At 38.9% G+C, this 16,517-nt stretch overlaps 1 protein-coding gene across 24 annotated transcripts in view; it reads right to left on the reverse strand.

The window, feature by feature from the left end:
- Window positions 1–16,517, reverse strand: part of LTBP1 (latent transforming growth factor beta binding protein 1) — a gene marked incomplete at its 5' end in the record, with an annotated part of 437,494 nt that overhangs the window by 177,337 nt on the left and 243,640 nt on the right. For all 24 annotated transcript variants that reach the window (XM_079721395.1, XM_079721384.1, XM_079721394.1 and 21 more), the window contains 2 exons: window positions 8,921–8,992; window positions 13,018–13,120. In XM_079721395.1, coding sequence (XP_079577521.1) covers window positions 8,921–8,992; window positions 13,018–13,120 — 175 coding nt within the window. The remainder of the gene's footprint in view (window positions 1–8,920; window positions 8,993–13,017; window positions 13,121–16,517) is intronic.

A 16,517-nucleotide genomic window follows, 5' to 3' on the forward strand; every position in this document is an offset into this window, starting at 1 on the left:
TATATGATTGGTAGAAAATATAACAAAATACATTTATTTCATAATTTTTGTTTTCTATACATTTCTCTAGTTCCTAAATATTAAACAATAGGTGTGAATTATTTTTATAAACAGGAAAGAAAGTGCTTTTTTTTTTAAAGGAATATGTTTTTAAATGCCATCTGTGATTTTTGAACTCAATGGGAACTGTCCTCTGAAACTGCATAGTGTTTGGTTCATTTCTTTTACAGCACTAACTACATGCTGCCTTGATGTTTTAATTATATGTGAGAACAGTGATTTTTGTAAGGGTAGGAATTGAGTTTTATTAATATATTTCTCAGTGTGCCCCCACTTAAATCGTCATTAAATATTCATAAAACAAATGAGTGAATGCATGGCAAATGGTGAATAAATTTATGTTGATGGGCTGCTTAATTACAATGGTTAAAAAGACTATCTGTGGATAACAATTATATAATATGAAGTCTTCTGAAAAGCTTTTCTGCATTCTCAAGGAAAAGCAATTTATTATATTGATACATATATATATATGTTAAAAACCACATTCTGATACTGATCTCTTAAAAAAAAAAACCTCAATCCTGATATGAGGATTTTTTTTTTTAAAGTAACACAGTAAGTTCATGCTTTGGCATTCACCCCAATTCCTAACATAAAGCAATTACAGATAAAATATCAAGGTCAAAAAACAAGGTCAACATCTCAGTAAACCTGAAATGGTATAGAAATACATGGTAGCTGGTGGTCACTGAAGCTCTGGGTCTGCTGTCTAGAAAGCAGCACAGGAAGCCAGGAGTTTAATACATTATTGACCAAAGGATTTTTGCAGAAACAAACGCCTGTGGCTGTAATACGTCTCCAGTCAAAAGTGGGTTTAACAACTGAGGATATCAAACTAAATCTATTTATGCAAAAACACTCCTCCCTCAGCAACTAAAATCCAGCTAAACTTTTCAGTTTGCTTAAAAAGTTAAATAAATACATTTTAAAAAATGAAAAAAGAACAGGTTAGCTATGAAAAACAATGAGAAAATTTGGAACTGATAAATAATCTTAGAATTAAAAGTGTAACAGATGGGATGGAATCTAGATTGGCATAGTAAAGCAGCAGTTAGAAAACTGGAAGACAGAACTGAGGTATTCACACATAAGGTAGCAAAAAAGACAAGAGGATAAAAGCACAAAAGACGTGTTATAAGAGACACGAAAACCAGAGGCTCCAACACTTGTCTAAAAGGAGTTTCAGCTGAAAAGCATGGTGGAGAAACAATATTTTAAGAGGTAACAGCAGATCATTTTTCAAATTTGAGGAAAGACCTGAGTCTTCAGATGGACAACACAACACTCTGCCTACTGAGTAAAATCAAGATAAATCCAAATATAGACACACATTGTGGTAAAACTACAGAACATAAAGAATTCAGAGATGATCTCCAAAGAGAGAAACATTATCTATAAAGGAAGAAAGTATCAAAAAGAGGTCAGAAAGACACTGGTATAATGTAGGTCAAAAGTATTGTTGGAAAATAACTGTCATCCTAGAATTGTACACCTGACTAGTCTCGTTACAGAATGAGCTCAAAATAAAGATATTCTCAGACATGTAAAGTATATACTTCTCAGCGATCCTCATTTAAAGAGCTGTTAAGGGATGTGATCTCAAAATATAAATTAGCAAATAAAAATACAGGATACCCAGTTAAATCTGAATTTCAGATAAACTAATACTTTTAAAATACATGTCCCAAATTATTTGCTGTTTATCTAAAATTCAGATTTAACTGGGCATCCTATATTTTACCTGGCAATCCCACCACAACAAGAAAACATGAACCCACAAAGCAAGCAGAGGACACAAGAAACAATGCTGAGTGCAAAAACTGATACAGTGTCAGTAAATTTATTTAACTATTAACTGTATGAAAAAGACTATTTCCATTAACTCTACCTTTGAAGGTAATTCTAAAATGATAACTCTTCTCTAAGCCACAAATCTGTTTTCTTTTAAATGTCATTTTGGCCATTGTCATAATGGCCTTTGGACATTTCTACATTAAAAGAAGTGTAAATCCAACAGCTGTTTTCCCAGCATGTATCACAAAGCCCGTTATATTACAAATGATACATGCAATTAATCATAAGAAACATAAGAAATTTGTCTTAAAATTAGGCATCACTTCATCTCACCCTACCTGTCTGCTTTAACCCAACACTATGCCATAGGCCACATTCTTTTCTCCAGCCAAGTCAGTTTTCCTGAGGGTCCCTCCTGTACTTCCTAGTCCCTTCAAAGCACTCAAAGACCAGTGTTCCTCTATGTGTTCACCATACTCCATTCACAAGCAATTTTTTTGATGATCATTAATAAGACATCTGAAATGTAAGCTACAGTCCAGACAAGCTCTTCATAACCAAGAAGTTCCATGTACAGCTTCCTTATGTGGATGATTAACCAAGATTGGTGAGTTTCATGTAATGACAGAGATATACCCCTGAAAAAAAAAGTGCATTATCTTTTCTATGGTCTGAATACAATTCAGTTTTAGATGCACTTCGGGGCACTTTCTATCAAAAAGGAGACCTGCAGTCAAAGTTTTAATAGAGTATTACTGTCTTAGTGTATCTGTGTTGTAAATTTATTTTATTAAAGCAGAACAACCAGTGTAATAAAATAATGCCAAAAGAAAGTTATGTGGACAGCTCTTTCATACTTGCTTTAACAGGCTCATCTGGAGGCAGCTGAAATTCAGCTAGATGGATGAGTGAACAAAGCAAATCACATCCTGCTGATTCAAACTGATTTAATTACACTAAATCCAAAGGGCAAGACCAATGTCTTATTCATCATTCATCACATATCCTCAGTCTGTAGCTCAGGAGTGCTCCGCCAACTAATGTTTGTGGATTATGGAATATTTTTTAAAGATTTCAAAATTATTCTTTAAAAAGGAATATGCGTACACTGGATTCTGAAAGTGTAGATGGCTTCTAGCTATGTATTTTGGCGCTGCCCACAGCACCTCTGCACATGCTAAAAATGTAGAAAACAGTAGATGGATTAATTTACAGTTATAAAATCAAACAGGTAAGTGATTTTAGCATATCAAGAGATATTTGCTTTTAATAAAAGATTTCACTGAAAAGACTGGTCCCCAAGTAATTTCAGAACCCAATTCTAGTTTTAAAGGTTAGATTTACACCTAATTTTTAAGAACTCATTTATTTCATGGCAAAGTTAAGGGCAAATGAGTAATCAAAATGCAGGGAGGGGGCTTCCCTGGTGGCACAGTGGTTGAGAGTCCGCCTGCTGATGCAGGGGATACGGGTTCGTGCCCTGGTCCGGGAGGATCCCACGTGCCGCGGAGAGGCTGGGCCCATGAGCCATGGCCGCTGAGCCTGCGCGTCCGGAGCCTGTGCTCCGCAACGGGAGAGGCCACAACAATGAGAGGCCCGTGTACCGCAAAAAAAAAAAAAAAAAAAAAAAATGCAGGGAAGAAGTATGAAAGTAGGAGCTCCTATGATCATTTTTTTTTTTTTTTTTTTTTTTTTATTTTTATTTTTATTTTTTCCTATGATCATTTCCATGAGGTACTACTTCGTTTAATTCTAGTTCTACATCAAAACTTTAGAATAATAATCAAATGACAAAAGCTGCTCTAGACCCACCAGGAAATTTAATGGTATTGTTTGTTATGATAAATGAAGCAAATTATAACAATTCCATAATGTTGAGGGAAGTGAGGCAAGGTTTTAGAGCTCCGTGTGTTTATATGTAATAAATCATTCCTTTGAAAAGATAATTGTAGCACCACTAGAAAGGAGGGGAAAAAAACCCAATTATTTGAAAGCTCCTCAAATTAACTTGTGAACAGTTGGTTCTTTGTTACGGAGTGACCATTATGAAAAGTTGTTTCAGGACATTAATTCACTTAGTTGAAGGAAATAATGTAATTCTAGTTATTAATCACTTTAATTTTAAATGTGCTTTGTAAACTGAGAAGACATTAAACTCCAAGAACAATGTGGAATGCACAAGTAATTAGATGGCTAATGGGCTTTTTTGGAAAAACTTCAGCATAAAATCAAAAGGCTTCAAGGCTCTAGGAAAATCCAAGTGTATATATGTAATGTGAGAAAGTTCTACCCAATTTTAGTGACCAATAATATCACCAAGGGAGTGAAATTAAGCCCTTCTCTCAAAAGCAATTTCAATAGATTCATGTTATGTTATGAGTCAATCTTCCCTGCAGTGTAATTTAGCTGTGCCTTCTTGAGGCACCATGAAATAGAATTTTCTGTGATACTTCATTCCAGAATTCACGCCAAAAAGTACAACACTGTTTTGCAAATATCTTCCTGAGACCAACATAAGCCAGGATTTGGTGTTACTGAACATCAGTGCAACTGACTGAGGTGGAACCATTTGATATGCTCAGTATGAACAAAACTTGCTAAAGGTCCCTCCATACCAGCCAAACCAGAAGAGGAAAAGACAAAAAACCTCAAGGAATTATTTAAAGGATTCTCCATTTTATTTTGCTAAATGAGATGGCAAATGATTACTTGCAAATTTTCACTTCCACTTCTACAGTGTTGTTTTTTTTTTGTGTGGTACGCAGGCCTCTCACTGCTGTGGCCTCTCCCGTTGTGGAGCACAGGCTCCAGACGCGCAGGCTCAGCGGCCATGGCTCACGGGCCCAGCCGCTCCGCGGCACGTGGGATCCTCCCGGACTGGGGCACGAACCTGCGTCCCCTGCATCGGCAGGTGGACTCTCAACCACTGCGCCACCAGGGCAGCCCTACAGTGGTATTTTTATGAATATGAACTGTTAGAACCTTGAACCAGCCAGTAGAAGGAATATGTTAGATAACCATCCTTTCTTATTAAACAAAACCAAATTAACATTAATTGCTTTGACTTCTACTCGTTCTCAAAACAGATGGCATATCGTATCTACATTAGTAATACTTCACAGATATATACAAAATTGGTAAAGGAGGTCAAGCTGCAGACAGAAACAGAGGTGGCTTGGGAGTTTAATCCTAGCTGGGCTTCTTAATTATCTGTGTGACCTTGGGTACTCTCAGTCTCTCTGTTTCTAATTGGGATTCTTAAGGTCCAAATCTCACCCCACCCCGAGAAAATAAGTATATTCTTCATCATTTGACATTCAGAGGAATTAGGAGCATCTGACATTTCTGGAGAGTATCTAACAATTAGCCATGTAGGATTAGGATGGTGAAGGATAAATAAGGATCCTCCTCTTTCTACAGCTTAATGAAGCAACCAGATATGCCTGATCAAGGGGACACTTCAGGAAACTACATGTCTAAAAATTGTGCGACAGACCAAAAAGTAATTTCCCTCTTCTCATGCACAACCTCTGTCCTTGGTGACAGAGTAATACTGGCATCAGAGTACTGGAATGAACCTACAGAGTTATTTAACATTATGTACTGCATAGGATAGAAAGTCCCTGTAGCATCCCAAGCCAATAGTTATTAAGGATCTGTTGGATCACTTCTAAGTGCTGGAAGCTCAGTACTTCCAAAGGTGTTTCATTACAGTGATGGGGAACTCTAACCCACAGAGAAGGTTTGCTTGTAGTTGTTGTAAATATGCCTCCTTGTAACTCCATTCTATTGACTTTGGCCTTTGAAGCAACTCATAAAAGTCTTGTTTTGTAGGAAAGTTGATCAAACATTTATTTAAAACCATGTTTGTAAGGCAGCCATTATATTTCTCTTCAGTCTCAACTCCTCTAGGCTAAACACCCTCATGTTTAACATCAGGCCCTTCACAAGCCTGGCTGACCTTATTAGCCAAAAGATAATGAACACCAAATACCCAAACCCCAATTTCAGTCTGATTGGCAGGCTACAAGGTCATTACTTCCAATGCCCTGCTCATTCTGCTTCTACTAACACATCCTCATAATGGGCTAGGGCTTTTCATATATATTTTTATCCAAATCTCTGAAACAACTTGGTTTATACTGTAGAATAGACATTTAGCCATCTATTCATTCTTCCATCCATTTAATTCAACCTTCCATCCATATAATATGAACTTTTAATAATATCTTAAATTCTACTGATTCTTACATAATGTTAACTAATCCATTACTCCCATGTACCTAGCAGTACTACAGGTTTGCAGATGTTTCTCAAAAAGCACCTTGGGCACCCTCTCCTTTGCCAACATTCTTTCATCTAGGATGAGGGCTTATAATATTTGAAGGCAAAACTTTTTAAAGACATGGTATGTCTATGTGCATTTCAAGAAAAAGATTCTTTTTAAGTCAGTAAAAGCTCTACAAATCATAAAAGTTAAACAGACACAGTATTACAGAGACAATTTACTTGAGAAAATTCTCAGGTAATTAAGATATTCCTTTGACGTGAACCATTTTAATAGGGATTAATCTATATATTGTTAACATTACCTAAATCTACTCAGCCCTATAAACACATACTGGCCAAGGAGAGAGAGCCTGAAACCACAAGTCCAAGGACATGTGCTGTGTTTTGATATGGATTTTCGTTCAATAAGACTCTTGGAGTCTCTTTCAACATTTATTCCAAAGTACACATAAGTTACTACCACTACCACCTTCATCCTAGATGCGTACTGGGAAATTAGCAGCATTAACTGGGCATCTCCCAAAGTAACTGAAACGAACTTGCTATCATATATGGATACTATACTAGGCACTGGTAAACGTGAGTTACAACTTCAGCTCTATTTAGCCACAGGAAAGTCATTTAACCAGTCTGGGCTTGAATATCCTCACTTGTAAAGTATAGACACTGAACTGGATGATTTCTGAAGGCCCCTCTGCTGTGTGTTTCCATATACATTGAACAAAAGCACTCAGGGCTGTCAATGAACACATGAAAGGATGCTCAACATCACTAATCATTAGAGAAATGTAAATCAAAACTACAATGAGGTATCACCTCACACCAGTCAGAATGGCCATCATCAAAAAATCTACAGGGCTTCCCTGGTGGCACAGTGGTTGCGAGTCCGCCTGCCGATGCAGGGGACGTGGGTTCGTGCCCCGGTCTGGGAAGATCCCACATGCCGTGGAGCGGCTGGGCCCGTGAGCCATGGCCGCTGAGCCTGCGCGTCCGGAGCCTGTGCTCCGCAACGGGAGAGGCCACAGCAGTGAGAAGCCCGCGTACCGCCAAAAAAAAAAAAAAAAAAAAAAAAATCTACAAACAATTAATGCTGGAGAGGGTGTGGAGAAAAGGAAACCATCTTGCACTCTTGGGGGGAATGTAAATGGATACAGCCACTATGGAGAACAGTATGGAGTTTCCTTAAAAAACTAAAAATAGAACTACCATATGACCCAGCAATCCCACTACTGGGCATATACACTGAGAAAACCATAATTCAAAAAAAGTCATGTGCCACACGGGCTTCCCTGGTGGCGCAGTGGTTAAGAATCCACCTGCCAGTGCAGGGAACATGGGTTCAATCCCTGGTCCGGGAAGATCCCACATGCCACGGAGCAACTAAGCCTGTGCACCACATCTACTGAGCCTGCACTCTAGAGCCCGCAAGCCACAACTACTGAGCCTGAGTGCCACAACTACTGAAGCCCGCGTACCTAGAGCCCACGTTCCACAACAAGAGAAGCCGCCACAATGAGAAGCCTGTGCACCGCAACTAAGAGCAGCCCCCACTCGTCGCAAATAGAGAAACCCGCGTGCAGCAACAAAGACCCAATGCAGCCAAAAAATAAATAAATAAATTTCTTTTAAAAAAACAAAAAGAGTCATATACCACAATGTTCACTGCAGCTCTATTTACAATAGCCAGGACATAGAAGCAACCTAAGTGTCCAGCAACAGATGAATGGATAAAGAAATGTGGCACATATATACAATGGAAAATTACTCAGCCATAAAAAGAAATGAAATTGAGTTATTTGTAATCAGGTGGATGGACCTAGAGCCTGTCATACAGAGTGAAGTAAGTCAGAAAGAGAAAAACAAATACCGTATGTTAACACATATATATGGAATCTAAAAAAAACCAAAATGGTTCTGAAGAACCTAGGGGCAGTACAGGAATAAAGATGCAGACGTAGAGAATGGACTTGAGGACACGGGGAGAGGGAAGGGTAAGCTGGGATGAAGTGAGAGAGTGGCATGAACATATATACACTACCAAATGTAAAACAGATAGCTAGTGGGAAGCAGCCACATAACACAGGGAGATCAGCTCGGTGCTTTGTGACCACCTAGAGGGGTGGGATAGGGAGGGTGGGAGGGAGACACAAGAGGGAGGAGATATGGGGACATATGTATATGTAGAGCTGATTCACTTTGTTATAAAGCAGAAACTAATACACCATTGTAAAGCAATTATACTCCAATAAAGACGTTAAAAAAAAAAGCACTCAGGGCATTTCACATTTAACTATATAGGTTTACCCTATTGACTAAGAAATGTGTGTTTGCTCTGATATTTAATACCTGAATACTTCAAGGTAGCCAGAAATAGTCTGAGGAAAGAAAAAAGGGGACTCTGCTGCCCAATCATATGTCAGTAAAGAAGTAGTACTTCTAGGTCCATGTATGTGCTCACATGCACACACACCCACATGTGGACAGGAGGTGACTAGCGTGGAGCCCACAGAGGGCTCCATAATGTAATCCCATCTCTCGTGGATTTCATCACAAACTGACAGAAGGGGGGAAAGTTCCATAAAGTTTAAATGGTAGTGAAGTAATTCTAGCAACCACACACTAAACTTCAACTTCCTAAACAGTGAGCAAGAGATGGTGCTCTGTGTAACCTTCACATGCTGGGCTAATGAACAAAGCATGGCAAAACAACTCAGGTTTCTCAAAAGCCAAACAATTGTTGAGCTCATACACCAATGAAGTCAGTTAATCTTACCTTGACAAAAGGTGTTGTTAACCCGTTTATAACCTTGTAGACATTCCATCATTTGATTATATCCATGATAAGCTGTAAAGAAGAAATAGTTATGTTACATGCTTAATTTAAATTCTTACAACCCTAAACTACTATATGTGATAACCAAAGCCATATAAAGCATCAGTGATCTTATTTCTAAGATACCAACCCAAGGTATATGCATTTCTTTCACATTTTCCTTGTTTTTCAGTATACCTCATATTTTGCAACAGACATAAATCTCAATTAGTTGTCAATCTTGATTATGTTAGTTCAAAGAATCGTAAGACTGTTCTATATTTTCTTCCAATTAGTGATTATTTATTACCAAAAAAAAAAAAAAGAATCAATTCCTCCCCAATGATTAACTACAGGCAGTTGAATTTTCTTATAAATTCAGAAAGGGTGACTATACATCCTGGTCTGCCTCGGACAACCCTTGGTGATACCTTTGCTCCAGCAAAATTCATCAATAGCACTCCATTTCACTTTTAAAAGTGTCCCAGTTTAGACAATAAATTATATGTTCGCCTCATTTACAGGCTCACATATTCCAGTGATGAACTGATTCTTTATACCATGAAGCTGGGAAGAATAGAAGGTGAGGAGAAGAAGCTGGGAGAGGTGAAGGGCTGCTCTGATCAGTTGTATGGTTCATCAACTCAGAAAACTCATCAACAATACAAATGTCACGGTCACCAATTCATCAACAAAATCCTAGTCACTGAAATTCTGACATCCTAACGTGATACCCGAGAACCTTTCTGGCATAAGTTCTGGGACCAAGCTGACCTAGGTTCAAATCTTGGCTCTGCCACCTTGGAAGACAAGCTTCCTGGGTTTCAAATGGAATTCTGTACAGTGGAAGTATTCCCATCTATTGAGCAGGTCAGGGTTGTTGTGGAGTTTAGAGATAATTTATGCAAAATGCTTACTGCAATGCCTGACAAAAATAAGCCCAGATACCATTGTTTCCTGCAATAAGGTGTTATTTTATTAAGATAATGAGTAACAGAAGACAGGCTGTCATCAAAATAGGATGAATGGTCAAACCACTTTGAAGACCTGAACAAGGAGTAAAAAAAAGAAAGTTGCAAGTAAAATGGAAATTTTCTTTTGAAAAATAAAATTATTTTGCCCCTAACACATGCTCTTTATTCTCACCACTAGTGAACGGCGTGAGTATTTACTAGTGGCATTCATCTCCTCTATTACTTCCTTTCTTTGCCGTATTTCTCCTGCCGGAAAATGGTTAAAGTGAGGAATCTGGGAATAGTGGGTTAAAAGAAAAAAGAGGTTGGTACAGGGGGAGTCACCCATTCAGGCTCTTGGCCACATGTCCAGTCTTATCCCATATAACAAGGACACCCTGTAGTAGGTTACCTACAGAGACTGTGCTATCTCTGTCTGTGAATTGTTCAAAGGCAAAAGAGAGATCATATCTTGTTTAAAAATTAACAGTCATCTACCTCAAGGCAGAAAGAGCTGGACCAAACGATCTTAAATTCTTCTTCCGTTTAGAATTTGATGCTAATTTTCTTCTAAAAATGTTTAAAGGACAAGCGACTTGTTCATACCAAGTACATTTTTAATAGAGTACAGACTCTCTAATGAAATTATTTGCAGATTTAAAATTACGTTTTCACAATAAGAACTGATCAACAATGAAAGGTCCTTCTGTATGTGGCTAAACCAAAACTTCAAAACATTAAATAAAAGCCACCTGAAAACTGAATTTTGAACTACTTCGAGTGAAAAAAAAAAAAAAAAAAGGCACGGAACACAGAACCCTAGCGTCTAAAGCCAAGGAAAGTCTGCTCTTTTCCAAAACGAGTATGATTTAGATTAGTACCAACCAAGGCAAGTTTGTTAAATGACACAGGAAGAATGTGACCCTGAGTGTGTTTCTTGGGAGTGAGTCACATCGTAGGACGGCACAAAAGGAGTAAATGTCAAGATGTTAATAGTTTACTTCATTCCTAATCTGCGTTGCTCTTCGTGAAACAGAATCAATGTCTTCAATTTATACATTAGGCGAGCCCATATATGACCTTATTTTCATCAGCATTTAGTTAAAAGTGATAGCTACTTTGTACTTTCACGTTCTACTTAAATTATCATATTAAGATATAAAACCATACAAAGCAGTGAATTTATCCCCAGATGATAAAATTCTAGATAGAACATGATAGAAGGTCGGGAGTTAGGGATTAAAAAACAAAGCAAAACAGAAAAACACAACAGTATGATTCCCTTTACTCTTAACTTCTGTCCTTGTCTTGCAACGCTGGGGTTTGGAAATAAGAGGAAAGAGAAAAAGCTAAAAAAGCAAAAGATACACAGAGAAGGGGAGAAATGGAAAAGAAAAATAAGAGATAAAATGGAAAAAGTATTAGTGAACATAAATGTAGTCCCAAAACCAAGCTGTAAGAATTGGACTTCTCTTTGTTCAGCCCTTAGACTTAGCAGTGGGAAACATACCACCCTTCACAATATTCCTGAAGACAAACTTACCCAAAAATGAAGGGAAGACATTTTTAAAAAGGCAATGCTTCTTCAACATTTTAAATATAGACTCGTTTCATGATCCATAAGACTCCACAGCAAATGACAGAGCTGGAGTCAAACTCAGGTCTACCTAACTCTAAACTCCATGCTCTTGAAATCATACCAAATGTCCCCTAGATGTCCCTTCAGTCAGGTTGCCACAATAATTTTAGGCAGATGGGTCTTACAGTGAGGCAGGACCATCACATTCAACCCACTTGCTGGAAATTCACGTTGGTAATCATTACTGAAACTCAGAGAAAGTCCACTGGGGACAATGTCTCGGTACTGAATGTCTTTATTTATGTGTTCCCCCCCATATGAAGAATTCATTAATTATCAGAAACTTTAGTAGGTGTTTCCAAAAATTATTCCTCTAAAGGAAGATAGGAGCAATTATCAAGAAAATAAGTGAAATTAATGTAGATATCAAAAGATTTAGAGAACATGTAAGTCTGAAAGACAAGGAAGAGAGACAATTTATTTAAAACAAATTATGATGGCGATGGAAGAACAGTATGTAAGACAGACCTATGGAGCAGTGATTCTAAAATGGCAGATTCTAGATTGAACAGGTTTAAAAGGCAGTTGAGAATATCAATCAAATCAACAGACATTTAAAGAAGGGTAAATAAAACTTATCCAATTGAAGCCAATGAGAAATTCCTTGCAGCATAAACTATTAAAAAAAACTATAAAAATCTTCAATAACACAAAGCAAAAGATGATGAAGAGAAAAACATCACTTGCTTTCTTGGCAAAAACACGACGAATAAGAGGAAAAAAGCTCAACTTAAAACAAGTTACCTCTGGCTTTCTGAAAAGTATTAGAAAAATTGTGAAAAAAGTAATAGAAAGATGTACATCTGGATTTATTCACTTCAACAGGTTCTGAACAACAAATTTTATAGACTAAATGCATGTGGGTGTCAGTAGAGATTCATGTCACGAAAATGTGATAGTTTAACAGTAGCAACTAAGAGGAAAAGGAGAAAAGCACTGTGTCCTAGTGATTGTAAGTTTCTCTTTCACAAATCAGCAATCATTCGTTTCTCCATTTTAGCTTTTCCTTTCAGTGAAATTTGAAAACCTATAGTGTAATAAAAACTACAAGAGAAGTCGTGGATATTAATAAAAATTTCATTTAAGGAATGTAATTTAAGAAATAGCAACTGCTCTGACTTTTTATAGGGTTTGGAACATTTAATCATCATTTTAAAAGAGATCTTATTTTTCTTTCACCTCAGAAAATAGAGCCTACTTATAGCACATCCCCTTTCTAAAGACTTTTTTTTTTAAATAAGTAATCCAGCTGGACAAGGCAACTGATAACTGTTTATTAAAAAACAGAATCCATGTGAAAGCTTTCTCAGACTTGCAAGGTTTCTGAAAATGCAAATGCTCACACTACGTTCTATAATTCAATGCGATTTCTTTGAAGTCTAATGTTGTCTCACCATTAAAACCATAATCATAAGGAAACAGATACGTTACATTAACTTGCAAAGGAATGATGAAACGTCACTTACACGGCTTCTTGGGGCATTTCTGGCATTTATGAAAGCCCCAGGAGGTACCCACGGTTCCACAGCAGTCCTCCTGCTTTGAAAGGCCAGGAAGCGCTTTGCCACACTGCAATGATGAGGTGTGAAATACAAAGGTTAATTGAATGCAGGATGCCCAGCTCCAGAGCACTGCTGTGCTTCACAGCCACATTATAAAACAGTTCCCTTGTTATTGACACAGAACAGGGTGGGGGGTGGGGGCGCAGGGAGACCTCTAAAACCTCAGAACAAAACACCAGCACACAATCAATACTGAGCTTAAGTAAACGTGCATATTTCCAAGAGCTCCTTGGCATTTTTTGGGTCTTCAGAAAACCTGTCACTGTTCAGAGCACTTGATAAAACTTAACTTTCCAATGCCATTTTTTCCTTAGTAAGAACCTCAAAACTTAAAAGATAAACTTTTTATAGATAACCAATAAGAACCTACTGTATAGCTCAGGGAACTCTATTCAATACTCTAATGATCTATATGGAAACAGAATCTAAAAAAGAGTGGATATGTGTATATGTATAACCGACTCACTTGCTGTACAGCAGAAACTAACACAACATTATAAATCAACTATACTCTGATTAAAAAATTAATTTAAAAATTTTTTTAAATTAATAAAAGATAAACTTTTTAAATTTGAGTTTTAATTGTCTGTTGAAATCTCTGCCGTGGACACTCAGGGAACAGAGCTGTAAGGGTGAGGCATGTATAGAGACCTTGAGAATGTGGCACAGATCCCACCTAAAGAGGCCACTGGTCCTCCTGTAACACCAAGGCCTGGGCAGGGACAGGATATGATCACGGGCTGAGCCAGATGAGCTCTGGACAAGACAAAGGCTCCAGGCATCCAAGCAGCCTGACCCAGGGAAGTCAGCCAAGCTAGGAAGGTGCTGGCAGGTTTAAGTCAGGCCAGCAGGCAGAAGAGCCAGGCGCAGAGGCCACCTGAGCAACACGAGTTGACAGATGTGAAGATCCATCTCATCTTTTGGTCAATCAAGGTCAGAAGAGGCTGAGAGGCAGGATCCTAAAGTTAGACCAACTCAGTGGGGCTGGGAAGGCTCTAGGACAACAGATTCTGCTCTGTGTACGGATTTGGAGGCCAGCTGTGCAGGAAGGGCCACCTGACTCCTCAGCCCTATTGTGCAGGCTAAGCCCACGCCCCGGATCTAAGGGGTCCCTCTGCCTTCCTCTGCCTCAGTCTCTGTAAGATTCTCCAAATGGTTTCCAGAGTCATCCTTCCAAAGACAAGTCTGATCACACCACTCTGATTGAAAACCTTCAGCGACTCTCCACTGTCTGAAGACTGCAACCTCCCTAGCATGATACATGGGACCTTCCTGTTCTCACCTTAGACAATCTTTCTCTCTGTCCCCTTCCACCTCTCTACATCCATTCTTCAGGCACACCAAAGGACTCCTTATCTTCTGTACAAACTGTCTTTCCAAAAGCCGTTTCTCCTCTCTGGAACGCCCTTCCTTCTTCTTTTGCCTGGAGAAACTTTCTTTATCCCTTAATCCCCAGCCCTGCAGAACCCTCACCACGAAGCCTCCCGTCTCCTCAATTTCAGCAAGTTCCTCCAACCATCCCCTCTACTCCAGGGCACTTTCTACACAATTCCACTGCTTCCACTATGCATCTTAATTAAACACAGATGTATCTTATTTATATCCCAATACACAGTACACATTGCAAATAAACGCTCAATAAATGTGGAAGGAAGAAAGGAGCAAACAACTTGAGGAACTAGGAAACCAACAAACTAGTTGCCATCCATTCAAGCAAGCAGTGGTTCTGGGAAAAACCATGGAAATTAGCAAACTCGCCCAGGCTAGCAAGCAGAGCTCAGGGACTAAAAGCTGGGGCAGGTGGTGACTCGAAGAAAGGCAGCAGTGAGTAGACACCAGTCACCTGGCAGGCCTCCAGGGACAGCGCTGCTTTCCCACCAGGTCCACCCATGCAGCATTCCCAATGAGGCTCTAAGTAACTATATGTCCCAATTGTAAAACAAAACCAGAGAAGGCTCAGCTCAGCTAATGAAGTTTTGGTTACATCATAGCTTTGAATTCCTTAGGTTTTTGTGGTTTTTAATGATTTCAACAGCATGTTGTAGGCTCTCCAAAAATAGCGTATGATAAGCAGGAGGAGGGGAGGGGAGAAAGGGGAAGGGAGTGTGAACACTTGTACAAAATGGAGAACCTGAGGGAAGAAGAGCACACACTGGCTGGATTGAGGTAGTTCCCAGACTCCTTTAGCTTAATCACAGAAGGCTTAAATCTGAAATATGAAGCACGGAAGAAAGAACAGTGCTCCAGGCACAGACTGGAAACAAAATGATTATGTTAAGAACACAGAGGTCTCTACTGTTGCAGTCCACTGCCAAAGTTTGCTTATGGTTTATTTCCAGTTTTATCAGTCAGATTTACATAAGACACCAGTGCAAATCACATGTAGTCCATTCTTGACACAGACGCTCTAGGTTCTTCCCTTCATCAAGCAAAACTCTCAACACTTGCCGATTTTAAATGCTCTAAATTTTAGTAGCACTTAAAATCCGATTTTCACCTTGGATTCCTAGAATGTTTTATTTGGGAGGGCAAAAATAAATCATGTTTCCCGACCAGGCCTCAAAACAGGTACAAGGTTTTCATTACAGGATTCAGGCCGCTTTATCCCAGGCTTTGTTTTGCGGGTCCACCGCCAAGAGCAGCAGCACAAGCCATCCAAATCGATTAAATAAATGGCAGCGTAGGTAGTACCATGACACTGTGTGTTCTTCTCAAAACTGGGTCTGCACAGTATGAGGAGAGACTGCAAGGGATGAAACCAGGCTTGTAACAAGGCACAAGGTTTCATGTATGCCCCTTTAGTTATTCAACGATGCAGAGACTTCAACGTGTAGCTAGAAACTCCACTTGAGACATCTTTGTGGCCAGATGAGGGCTCTCACCCAAGAGACTACTCAGCACCACTATGTCTTACCTGCATGTAGGAAGCATCTAGAGTAAAAGAAGGTAGACGAAGAATCTCCCCTCCACACCAAAACGCCACACTGGAGACAACACATTGAACAGGATGTTAGAATCCAGGATGACCTTCACTCAGAATGGAAGATTCTACTTCTCCATGAGACATTATCACATGGACACAGGCTGACTCTACTGAATCACATTTTTATTCCCAGATTAAAGTGATTTTTACAACTTAAAAATACAAACGAGAGAGGGTAGACAGCAGAAGAAAAACTACAATCCTGCAGCCTGTGAAAAAAACCCACATTCACGGAAAGATAGACAAGATGAAAAGGCAGAGGGCTATGTACCAGATGAAGGAACAAGATAAAACCCCAGAAAAACAACTAAATGAAGTGGAGATAGGCAACCTTCCAGAAAAAGAATTCAGAATAATGATAGTGAAGATGATCCAGCACCTCAGAAAAAGAATGGAGGCAAAGATCGAGAAGATGCAAGAA

Source organism: Hyperoodon ampullatus, assembly GCF_949752795.1.
Source record: "Hyperoodon ampullatus genome assembly, chromosome: 15".
Lineage (NCBI taxonomy): Eukaryota > Metazoa > Chordata > Mammalia > Artiodactyla > Ziphiidae > Hyperoodon > Hyperoodon ampullatus.